The 12105-nt window shown below is 52.2% G+C and overlaps 1 protein-coding gene across 4 annotated transcripts in view; it reads right to left on the reverse strand.

Moving 5' to 3' along the window:
* The window catches only part of NPAS2 (neuronal PAS domain protein 2), a 190571-nt gene that overhangs the window by 21221 nt on the left and 157245 nt on the right, over positions 1-12105 (reverse strand). For all 4 annotated transcript variants that reach the window (XM_059942246.1, XM_059942249.1, XM_059942245.1 and 1 more), the window contains 5 exons: positions 11316-11422; positions 8334-8481; positions 5678-5762; positions 2413-2554; positions 733-833 (listed from right to left, as the gene is read on the reverse strand). In XM_059942246.1, coding sequence (XP_059798229.1) covers positions 733-833; positions 2413-2554; positions 5678-5762; positions 8334-8481; positions 11316-11422 — 583 coding nt within the window. The remainder of the gene's footprint in view (positions 1-732; positions 834-2412; positions 2555-5677; positions 5763-8333; positions 8482-11315; positions 11423-12105) is intronic.

Here is a 12105-nt window from a genome sequence, read left to right on the forward strand (position 1 = left end):
TAGTTGCAGCACGCGGGCTCGGTAGTTGTGGCTTGTGGGCTCTAGAGCGCAGGCTCAGTAGTTGTGGCGCGTGGGCTTAGTTGCTCCGCGGCATGTGGGATCTTCCCACTTCCCACTTCGAACCCGTGTCCCCTACATTGGCAGGTGGGTTCTTAACCACTGCACCACCAGGGAAGCCCCATGACTGTTGCTGTATGCCACTGAGTTTGGTGTGGTTTGTTCCATGGTGATGGATAACGGGAGTGGGGTAGGTCCATCAGTGACTTTGCATCCAGCCAGCGTGCTTTCTAGGAGGCCACACGTTCCCTGATGTTCTGGAGAGGCCTGGCATATATGAGGGACACTGCCTGATATATGCAGGGGGACCTTCTTGCTGACATCAAGCTTCTCAGACATCTGCACTGGAGTGAAATGGGATCTAAACTAGGAGGGTCCTAATCACGCACCCCCAGAGGCTCTGGGGGTGTGACCCCAAATTTGAAGTTTTGAGCTTTATCTTTAAAACTCTTTTGGATTTTGAATTCTATGGATATACATCCATGTTAATTTTGGAATAAAAATGTTTCAAATTTGTTGCCAGTTAAACATCTTAACTTCCCACCCCCACCTGCCACCAGCAATGTGTAAGTACAGCTGGCTCTCTGCGGAGGTGCAGCACTCAGTCCTGTGGCCCCGCAGGCCCCGCGACGCCGCAGCACAGGCTGGGTGACAAGTTCGGGGTCACTCACGTACCGGCGTCGCGGCTGCTTGGCTGAGCCCTAGCGCGGGGAGCTCTCGAGCCGATCTCGGCAAAGCCGCGGTGCCGGCCTCTGCCCTCAGCTTGCCTGGAGTAGCTGCAAGAAACACATCACCTTTCAGACGTGCACACGCTTCACAGCTTTCTTATCAAAAGAGGGGAACGGTGACCACGGTGTGCTCGGAACACGGGCCTGGCTGGAATCTGATAAAGGAAGCCCAGCGCAAGTGGAGGTCGTTTCGAGAACCACGGAGGTTCTGCCAGCCTCCAGCATCACCTGGGAGCAGGTGGATGACAGCAGAGCACCCACGAGCTCTACGTCCGCCACGTGGTGCAACCAGCTACCTGATCTCACACGTCACCGGGTCTGCACGTCGCCTGCTTTATGTCGGCTGCGTGTGCCAGTGGAGGAACCAGAGTGTGGAGCCGGGGCGGGGGGGAAGAGACCAGCGGAGATGGGGCGGGGGGGGGGAAGAGACCAGTGGAGATGGGGCGGGGGGGGGGGAAGAGACCAGTGGAGACGGGGCGGGGGGGGGGGGAAGAGACCAGCGGAGATGGGGCGGGGGGGGGGAAGAGATCAGTGGAGACGGGGCGGGGGGAAGAGACCAGTGGAGATGGGGGGGGGGAAGAGACCAGTGGAGATGGGGCGGGGGTGGGGGGAAGAGACCAGCGGAGATGGGGCGGGGGGGGGGGGAGAGACCAGCGGAGATGGGGCCGGGGGGGGGGGAAGAGACCAGCGGAGATGGGGCGGGGGGGGGGAGAGACCAGCGGAGATGGGGCGGGGGGGGGGGGAAGAGACCAGCGGAGATGGGGCGGGGGCGGGGGGGGAAGAGACCAGCGGAGATGGGGCGGGGGCGGGGGGGAAGAGACCAGCGGAGATGGGGCGGGGGCGGGGGGGGAAGAGGCCAGCGGAGATGGGGCGGGCGGGGGGGGAAGAGACCAGCGGAGATGGGGCCGGGGGGGGGGGGGGGAAGAGACCAGCGGAGATGGGGCGGGGGGGGGGGGAGAGACCAGCGGAGATGGGGCGGGCGGGGGGGGAAGAGACCAGCGGAGATGGGGCGGGGGGGGGGAAGAGACCAGCGGAGATGGGGCGGGGGGGGGGGGAGAGACCAGCGGAGATGGGGCGGGGGGGGGGGGAAGAGACCAGCGGAGATGGGGCGGGGGCGGGGGGGAAGAGACCAGCGGAGATGGGGCGGGGGCGGGGGGGGGAAGAGACCAGCGGAGATGGGGCGGGCGGGGGGGGGAAGAGACCAGCGGAGATGGGGCGGGGGGGGGGAAGAGACCAGCGGAGATGGGGCGGGGGGGGGGGGGGAAGAGACCAGCGGAGATGGGGCGGGGGGGGGAAGAGACCACTGGAGATGGGGCGGGGGGGGAAGAGACCAGCGGAGATGGGGCGGGGGGGGGGGAAGAGACCACTGGAGATGGGGCGGGGGGGGAAGAGACCAGTGGAGATGGGGCGGGGGGGGGGGAAGGAGAGCAGTGGAGACGGGGTGGGGAGGGGAGGAGACCAGTGGGATAGAAGGGAAGGCACGGGAACCGAATGGCAACTTCTGCTTCAGACCACAGACTGCCCTGCTTCTGCTGAGGTTCGGGGGCCCCTCGTGGGACTCTCGTATACCCCCCACCACCCCAGCCCAACAGGCGCCCACCCCCTCCCTACGCGGTGTCACACTCACAGGTGGGTTCGGACACAGCCGTGCGCGAGGATTTGTGGGAACTTCTTGAGGACGCCGATGGCGAGTGGCTGGTGTTAAGGCCCGAGGCGCCCACGTCGAGTGCATTAAAGTGCTGCGGAGCTTCCAGGCTGGAGCCCTTGTGCTGAAACACACACACACACACACACACACACACACACACGCACACAGAGTTCCACATTGCAGCATCGAGATCATGGCAATGAATTAGGTGACTTCAGTTGTTCTCTAAATATTTAGGAAACTTTGAAGGGTATTGAGAGAAATACTGTACCTGTTTGGAGATAATTCCAAACACATTCGGGTGGACTGTTTATACAAAGATGTAATCTAGCATCTTTGAGAGGCTGGTAGCCTGTAAGCAGTGTTTATTATACTTTCTCGCCTTGTAGTTTGATAGTTTAGATTTTCGTAAGGGATTTGGCATTTTCTTTTTTCCTTAAAATTGTCACCTCATGCCCAGAATCTTGGCTTTCCCGGAAGCGGGTGGAGAGGCCGGTTCTAGAAATAAGGTTGTTGGTGGTACTGGATTATTAATACTCCCATGAAACAAACGCCTTTGGACTCTTCTGGACACTATCCCCCCACTGCTCTTCCTCTGCAACCTCAGGGCCCCCGAGTGGAGAACAGGCAAAGGGCCAATGGTCTCCAGTTCTTGACCCCTGGATCCCAACTGATGCTGGGCCCCCAGGATGCCTCTGCCTTGAGCACAGAATGGTGAGAAAGCGGCTGTGACGTGCCAACCCTGAGGAACCATCTTTCCATCCTGCACTGGGGTAGGTGTCATAAGCCTAAGAAAACAGGGATTATAATGATTTTTAAGCTAAAGAAGAAACATAATGCTTACTCTCCTGGGCTAGGCTTCTACCTGGTCTCAGAAGGATGGCGAGATTCCTGGGCTGCTTGATGTCTCCTGGTCTCAGTTCTTAAATCTCTGTGTGTGACTCTACATGGCTGCTCTGTATTTTGAGTCGTGGCTCCAGGGAGGGTGGACACCGCGTGTGCCCGAGTACGGCTGAAATGATTGCTGCGAGACCTACGGGCCTTTGTGCAAAACAGAAACGCAGGATGTGCCTGGGTTTGCTGTGCTAAATGTCCATTTTGAGGTCCTGTTGCTTGGTCACTGTCTCCCCCAGATCACAGCCCTTAGAGTGGGGTCCCTGGCCCATGGCCATTGGCGAATTGCATGCTCCTGGTCAGCAGAGAAGTAAGTACAGGAAGTGAGAGTAGGAGCTGAGAAACTTTTATAGCCGTTTGACATAGCCACACATCCCATCCAAGCAGGGGAATCTGCATTTTTAAAAAGCGTCCATCAGTGACAGGTTTGAAATTAAAAAACCAAATGGTCCATTACCGCTGAGAGTTTGAAAAGCATGGTCCTGGAGCTTTTCCTTTAAAAGGGGCTTCTTAATCTGGCAGCCTGAGATTGTATTTGTGTGCTTATACATAAGTGCAGGTTGATGAGAAGTTCCGTTGGGCTCTAATATTCCCAAAGGATCGGAAACCTCAATAATCAACTTCCGACTGGATGATACACACTCTGCCCGATCTTCAGCTGTGGTGTATGGTGTGTCTAACACCTGCCTATTAACAGCTTAATTCCACCCTTGGACGTGATACATGATGCATTAATGGACAGAGCTGGGTAATAAACACATCCATAAACGATGACAGAGGTGTCGCATCAGTGTGCTGGTGATGAATCACTGTACGACACATCACCACGTAGCCTGTCAGCAGGGGAGGCTCAGCAAAGATGCGACTGCTGTCTGGTCTTTAAAGGGGATTTCTCCCTCTTCCCAACTGAGTTCTCAATGGACCAGAGATGCTTTTGTCGGACCACTGCTGCTGCGTCAGTTTCTGGCCAGAGACTCTGGATTCTAGGTCACGGGCAGGCTGGAACTTGAACCCTATCTCATCAGTTCTAAGAGGCCCTTTCCCTCTCACATTGTGACATGTCTGAAGTTGGGATGTGTCCTTCAACTAATGATAAGAAATCCTGACTTCACAGATGGGCAGCATTTTCTCTTTCTCAGTGGAGATAAAATAATGGTAGACCTTACAATTGATGGCTTCTTAGCTTTGATGAAATACAACACTCCCTTCCTTGCTTTCTCTCTTTTTCTCCCAGCATTTGTGTTTGCTTGAAGAATGACCTTTGAGAAACAGAGCTCTCGTCTACTTGCAAGTTCCCTTCCAGTTGTCTGACACGCCAGGAGCAGAGACGGGGACAGCCTGGCCAGAGGGGTCCAGAGAGCTCAGGCTGGACGAGGAAGGAGGTCTGGGCTTTGGGAAGAGAAATACCTCCCCACAACTCTCGGAGCTCTCTGATGCAAAGCTGGCTCCAACAAGGCTGTCAACTCAGAGCCCCAGACACAGAAATGGAAAGTACGCCCTGCCAGTGAAGCCACAGAGGGTGTGCGAGGGGCAGCGTGCTTGTGGGACGCTCTGTTGTAGGCAGAGTATCAGCCTTAGGCTAAGGGGAGGGCAGGGCACTCAGACTATTCTCTGCCTCGATGGGACGATGGAGTAACCCCCAACTTTTCATCTGTGGGACAGACACAAAGTGAACGTACTACAGGCAGACCTTGTTTTATCACGTTTCACCTTATCACACTTCGCAGGGAGTGTGGTTTTGTACAAATGGAAGGTCTGTGGCACCCCTGCCTTGTCAGATGATGCTTAGCATTTTTTTAGCAATGAAGTATTTTTAAATTAAGGTATGTACAATTTTAAAAAACCTAATACTATTGCACACTTAATAGGCTACAGTATAGTGTAAACAGATCTTTTATATGCACTGGGAAACCAAAAAAATGTTGTGTGACTCGCTTTACTGCGACATTCGTTTTATTGCGGTGGTCCAGAACCCACGGTATCTCTGAGGTGTGCCTGCACAGCCGTTCTTGTAAGGCTGGAAAGTGCCGAACCCTGCTCTGAGTCCAGAGGCTGTTTCTTGCACAGCTCTGTGAGTTCCCAGCCTCGGTGGCTTTGGGTACGTTAGCTACATCCTCTGTGTGCTGCTGTCTCACCTGAAGAAGGACAGTAACGGTGCCCGCCTCACAGGAACCTCACAAGGGGCAAATAGGCCAATACCCCAAAATTACATTGAACAGTACTGGGAACATAGCAAGAGCTCAATAAATACGACCTGCCATTTTTAGGATGACTGTCTGTATGATCACAACTCATGGAAGATTCTACTTAGCCAGACTTTGCCTTTAACCTCTGCTGGGCCTCACAATACCTTCAGTGCCGAAGGGTGGACGGTCTCCAGAAGCGGGTCCTCCAGGGCCAGCTCTTGCCTTCTTTCCACCCGGACCTCCGCGTAACTGCTCAGGAAATCAAGAGACCACAGCTGGAGGGGGGGACCTTCCAGGACGACACCAGCAAAGAGGGCTAGTGTGACAGGTCCAGGTTCCCTGCGTGATACCCCTCCCAGAACAGCCACCAGCAAGGAGGTTAGCCCTGTTACTTGTCTGAGGCTGGAGTTTCTTTCTGGGCCTAAATTCCACTGCAGTCACTTCCACTGTGACATTCAGGATTATCTTCCTTTCCAGGATGTTTTTATTTCCTTCTCCTTTACTGATCTCTACCCACCCTCACCCCGCAACCCCCAAACATAGTTGTCTTTAGAAACCTATTTTCCTCTGTAGAATGAGCCTCAGCCTTCAAATAATTAGAAGACTTTCTTAAGACCTACTCAGTTTGGACTATGCATAGGAGGAAGTGACACGTAACTTTTTTTTTAGTAATTACAGACTACGAAACTGCCGGAAGCTTTCTTTCGACCAAACCTAGAACTAACCAGACCCAGACTGTCGATTAGTCTATGGACCCACTTTTTGAATAGCGTGGGTAAATCAGTTCAACATGGTGATGGCTGAGTGACTCAGCTGTGGCTTTTGCCTCGTGTGTGGAGACGCAGGCTGGGCGAGGGGTCTTGGGAGTGGTGGTGGCTCTTGGGCCTATAGAATGCTTGTGACCTCGTTTACTCACTAGGTCACTCCCTACTTTCTCTGAAAATCTGGGATCTGGGAGGCAGAAGGTGGAGAGGAAGAACAGGGTCAAGGGCAGATCTGAGGAGAAAGGTGCTGATGATGTCCAGCCTTCCCTGGGGGCAAAGGGACCCTCTGGCAAAGGGCCAGGCAGAGAGGGGGGACTGGCCATGGAATCAGAAACCAGTGGCTGCTGACGTGCCCAGGGTAGGCTGCGAAGCCAGGATCAGGTCCCTGAGAGTGGGTGCGCAATGTGATGGTCATGGTCACTGGCCAAGAAATACCTGTGTTTCTTATCTCTCCTCTTTCCCCACTTACTAAAGAAGAGGGATTTACTTGTGTGTGTGTGTGTGTGTGTGTGTGTGCACGTGCGTGTGTGTATGGATAGTATTATTCATCCATTATCTACCTATCTATCCATCCATCATCTATCTATTATCTATCTATCCATGTATCTATTATCTACCTATCTATCCATCTATTATCTATCTATCCATCCATCCATCATCTATTATCTATCCATCGAACATATATCCATCTATTATCTATCTATCCATCCATCCATCATGTTATCTATCTATCCATGTATCTATTTTCTATCTATCTACCTATCCATTATCTATCCATCTATTATCTATCCACCCATCCATCATCTATTATCTCTATCCATGTATCTATTATCTACCTATCTATCCATTATCTATCTATCCATCTATCCATCCATCATCTATTATCTATCCATCCATCATCTATCCATCTATTATCTATCCACCATCTATCCATCTATTATCTATCCATCCATCATCTATCTATTATCTATCCATCTATTATCTACATATCTATCCATGCATCCATCATCTATTATCTATCTATCCATCTATCCATTATCTATCTATTCACCTATCTATCATCTATCTATCCAAATATTATCTATCTATCCAAATATTATCTATCTATCCATATATTATCTATCTATCCATCCATTATCTATTTATCTATTATCTATCCATCCATCCATCTCTCCACCTACCTACCTACCCATTATCTGCTATCAATCATCCACCTCTTATGTACATGTATATAATGCAGTAGGTATGTATATGTAACTCTCCATCTATCATCTATCTGTTATCTATCATCTATCTGTTATGTACGTATATAAAATGCAGTCCTTCTAAACTTTCTTTCTTTGCTCTCCTCCAATGCTCTCCTCTAGACCAGTTTAAAACCGATTTATGTTCTTAAAATTTTTGTAGTTGGGAAACCCCCAAAGAGCACCTCTCCTTTACCTTCGGGAGGGACTGCGACCCGCACGGCAGCGCCCAGGGAACGCCGGTGTGCTGCCTCCCTTGGAAGCCCCGCCCACCCACGCTGGGCTGGGGGCGCCCCCGAGGCCACGGGACCGCCAGGAACCCTCTCCCACCGGCAGCCTGGCTCTTGTACCAACCCTGCCTCGGTTGCCAGCAGGGGTTTTTTAAAGTGTTCAAAAGAAAGGGGACTATGTCTCTGAGTTATTTAGAGGCAAAATTTTAATCTTCTTCTCCAAACAGCGACAAGGGAAGGCTGGGGGCCGAATGGAGATGAGGGGAAAATCTGTAAGTAGGTCACTGAAGCAGTAACTTACTAAGGAACATCCTGGCCACCTGGAAGGCTCAATAAGGCTTTTCAGAGGGGCCTGACGGGACGCTGGGAGGAAGTCTCAGCCCTGGGAGAACAGGGCTGGGTGTGGAGCCGGAAGGGATCTGAGCTCTGCGGATTATTCTGTCCACTGCAGAGCACAGCCCAGGCCCCGCTGAAGAATTCAAGCCCGGGGCTCGCTCCTCAGAAACGGGGTCCACTGAGGGTGACGGGGCTCTGACGGAGCTGCCGGGGGCCGGGCCCACCCTCCCAGCCCCCTGCCCGCACCTGACCACTGAGTGCGTGCACACGATGAACTCGGGCTTGGAGTTCCACTGGTGGTAGGTGATGTAGTAGTGAGTCTGCAGCCAAATCCACTGCTGGCCTTTCGTCAGAAACCGGTAGCAACACGACTTGCCTTTGCCAAACTGCATCACTGTGAAGAGAAGACAGAGTCCGCACATCACCAACGTTAAGACGAAAATGATCCTTTTGCCCCAAAGTTACCGTGAAAAACACCAGCTTTCAAAAAGACAGTGCCACACATTGGTCCCTTCCCCAGTTGTGACGGATTTTAAGTCATTATCAAGGTCAGGGTAAATGGTAATGAATTCTGAAACAACGGAGGAATGATTCGCCTGCTTTCCCAAATGCTCCAAGGCTTAAGAGAGCCTTAAATCAGGGCAGATCCTCCAACTGGAATTTAATTAAAGAGAGGCCCTGGCTTTCCTGGTGCTCATCCTCTTGCTGCAGGGGGAGCTGCCTTCGGAGCGGCAGGAGCCCAGCGTGGGAAAGACCATCCAGACGCTGGGAGAACTAGACTGAAAATAGACATGCCAGCCAGCGGCCTCTGGACACATCCCGTGGCTGCCAATCTGCCACGTATCCTCCTTCTACGCGGTTCCAAATAGAGAACCGGCCACAGGCGCCTTCCACCCCGGCTCCGCCGTGCGGGGCTGCGTGGAGGCCCTCCGGTCAAGCCTCTTCCGGCTTCCCTGGGGGCGCCCAGCACACACGGATGCCGCTGGTTTAAGCCCGGGCAGGGCAGAAAGCTGGGCCATGGGTCCCAGGAAGAGGAGCAGTTGGGCTTTATTGTTTTTATTTATTTATTTGGACGCACCAGGTCTTAGTTGCGGCAGGCGGGCTCCTTAGTTGCGGCATGGGAACTCTTAGTTGCGGCCTGCACGTGGGATCTAGTTCCCTGACCAGGGATCGAACCCGGATCCCCTGCACTGGGAGCGTGGAGTCTTCTCCACTGCGCCACCAGGGAAGTCCCAGCAGTTGGGTTTTTTTTTTTGTTTTTTTTTTAACATCTTTATTGGAGTATAATTGCTTCACAATGTTGTGTTAGTTTCTGCTGTATAACAAAGTGAATCAGCTATACATATACATATATCCCCATATCCCCTCCCTCTTGCGTCTCCCTCCCACCCTCCCCATCCCACCCCTCTAGGTGGTCGCAAAGCACCAAGCTGATCTCCCCGTGCTATGCAGAGCCGATGGGTGTTATTGCCTCAGTGCCTGGAATTTAGCTCCTATTTACGCAAACGGTCAAGAGAAAGCCTAATTAGGAGACTCAAGTGACAAAAGGAGGCACTGAATCTACCAATAAAATAATATTTGTATTAAATTCTTTGAGCCTGAGACATGATTAAATGAAGATTGTACCAACACATTGCTAAGGGGACAGTTGGAGCCTCAGGTAGACAACTAAGTTACTCACAGGAAGATCCAACTGGATTTTTAAACTCAAGATGCCTTCAGTCTCTCCTCAACACAATAGGAAGAGGGACTTTTTCGACTACCTAAAATATATCCCAGAGTACTCAGAAAACAGTTTCCTGATATTTTACAGGAATCATACTGTTTACTGTCTTCCAGGGTGCCTAGAAAAACCTCTTCAATGGATAGTTTGTCCTTGTCAAAAACCTTTGTTCTGTTTCCCTAGGAGACTAATATCTTGAGGTCATTTTAAAAGGCCTGATCATCAAAATTGTTAATAAAATGTTCTAAAGCTTAAAAAAAAAAAAAGGAGGGAACTTCAAAAGGCAGGGCGGGTAAGGGTAGGGGCCCAACAAGCTGAGAGTGTCTTGCCCAGTCCTTCAGACACTGAAGGTAGTTCTACACCCAGGGTGGCCTTTCTCCCTTGGAAGAGTCAGAAGCAGCCAACGGCTTGAAGTAGCCGTGCTTCTCACATTTCACGGGCCCCCGGAGCGCTAGGGGATCCTGTTAAAATGGATGCTCTGATTCCATAGGCCTGGCGGCGGGGGACCTGAGGATCTATACGTCTAACAAACTCCTTTTGACACCCACGCTCTGCTCGAGGACCACCTTTGAGAAGCAAGGGGTTACCGTTTTCAAGGTGAGGCTTAACACCTAAGGGCGGCTCCTGATGGAACTCACGCCTGTTCTTGTGTCAACGAGATTACCATGGGTCCGACAGACGGGCATCTGGCAAAACGCAGTGTTGGTGGTCAAGCCGTGTGGCAGGAGCCGTAGGTCAGTATTACTACAAATGTTCCTAACTCAAAGGTAGAACCTGGCACCAAAAATATGGCTTTAAATGGTGAATTCTTGACCCCTCTTGCTAAGTGAGAGCCCAGACGTGCTTCTGGTTTCCCCTCCGTCACACCATGAGCCTCGCCCCCCATCCCTTCGCCAGTGTGTTCCCCTGGTCTGTGGCAGAGCGCCTTCCCCGACCCCGTCCCCCAGCGGGGTGAGGGACCCTCCTCTGAGCCCCTCGATACCCTGTGCACAGCCCCTTCCAGACACCAACGTCCCATCAAGTCACTGTGCTTTTCCATCAAACCTTGCTCCTGCAGGGCAGCAAGGAGATTCCGGTCATCTTTCTGTTGTGGGCCTCGCTCAGTATCTGACCTGTTGCTTGTGACCCACACATGTCTGCTGACTAAAGAAGAGTTAGGAGAATTCGGTATTCTGTCTTTGAAACGTATTGAATAACTTAGAAAAAAACACGGAGCGGCATCCCCTTAGTTTCTTAAGATCAAACAGCTTGCGTATCTCAGGGGTGCTGGGAAGGGGCTGGAGGTGGAAGCAGACAGACCAAAGTCAATTCCAGGTGAAAGCAAAACATGGGGGAATCCAGACAGGGACCTCCACCTACTCCTAGATCATCTCCGAGATGACAAAGTCCTCCACTTCAGAAGAAACCAAGTAATAAGTTGACTTCCAAAGCCTAAGAGTCCTGCCGTCAGAGCTGCGGGGAGAGAGCGGGGGGCCCTCTGGCTGGGGCTGGTGTGAGGTACTCACGGTGCTGGTGGCACCTGGCCAGGAGCTCCAGATCGTCCACGTGGTAGTAATCATAGCCCGAGGTTCCCAGAACTTCAAACGGCAGGTATCCTATGATCGGAGGAGCTCTGCCGAGCACAGTGGGGGTCATTCATCAGAGAGGAAGGACCGCAGGGCTTGCCGTGGTGGCCGACGAGGGGGCAGTTTGCATGTGTAATGATCAACCTGGGGGCCTCATTTCTCGAGAATAAGAGCAGGAAAATAATTTTGCAATGGTCAAAACCGGAGAGGCTGTGTTTTCCAAAGTGCTCAAATTTTTTTTGGCATTTAGATACTCAGTTCCCTTGGCCTGACCTGGCCCCGATAATCATAAATGTTGTCACTACTGAATAATTAAAAACAGCTATACATTGGGTCAGCCCAACCCCAAAGTGTAATAAAAAAAAACAAAGGGGGGGAAGGGGAGAGTTCTTGTTCTTAAACTGTGAAAAATGTCACGAAAGAAACTAAGCAGATTGGGTTAAAGGGACAGAAGGGTGGTGAAAGAAATAAGATGAGAGTTTCCCTCACATCTGGTCCTGCCTGATGGGAGCTGGAGAGGGTCCCGAGTGGGGTGGCGGGTGAGAGTATCCCGAAGATGTCCCGGGCTGAGATGCCTGGCTCTCCTGAGAGGCTCTGACCCAAACCCAGGACATATCCTCAGAGGGGGCAAATGCAGTGGAGGGAAACCTCCTGCCCCCGGCTGGGAAGCAGTTTCCCCACTGCCAGAGAGCCCTTCTTGCATAGACCAGGCCTGACTTTCCTCCCCCAA

Source organism: Balaenoptera ricei, chromosome 13 (assembly GCF_028023285.1).
Source record: "Balaenoptera ricei isolate mBalRic1 chromosome 13, mBalRic1.hap2, whole genome shotgun sequence".
Taxonomy (NCBI): Eukaryota; Metazoa; Chordata; class Mammalia; order Artiodactyla; family Balaenopteridae; genus Balaenoptera; species Balaenoptera ricei.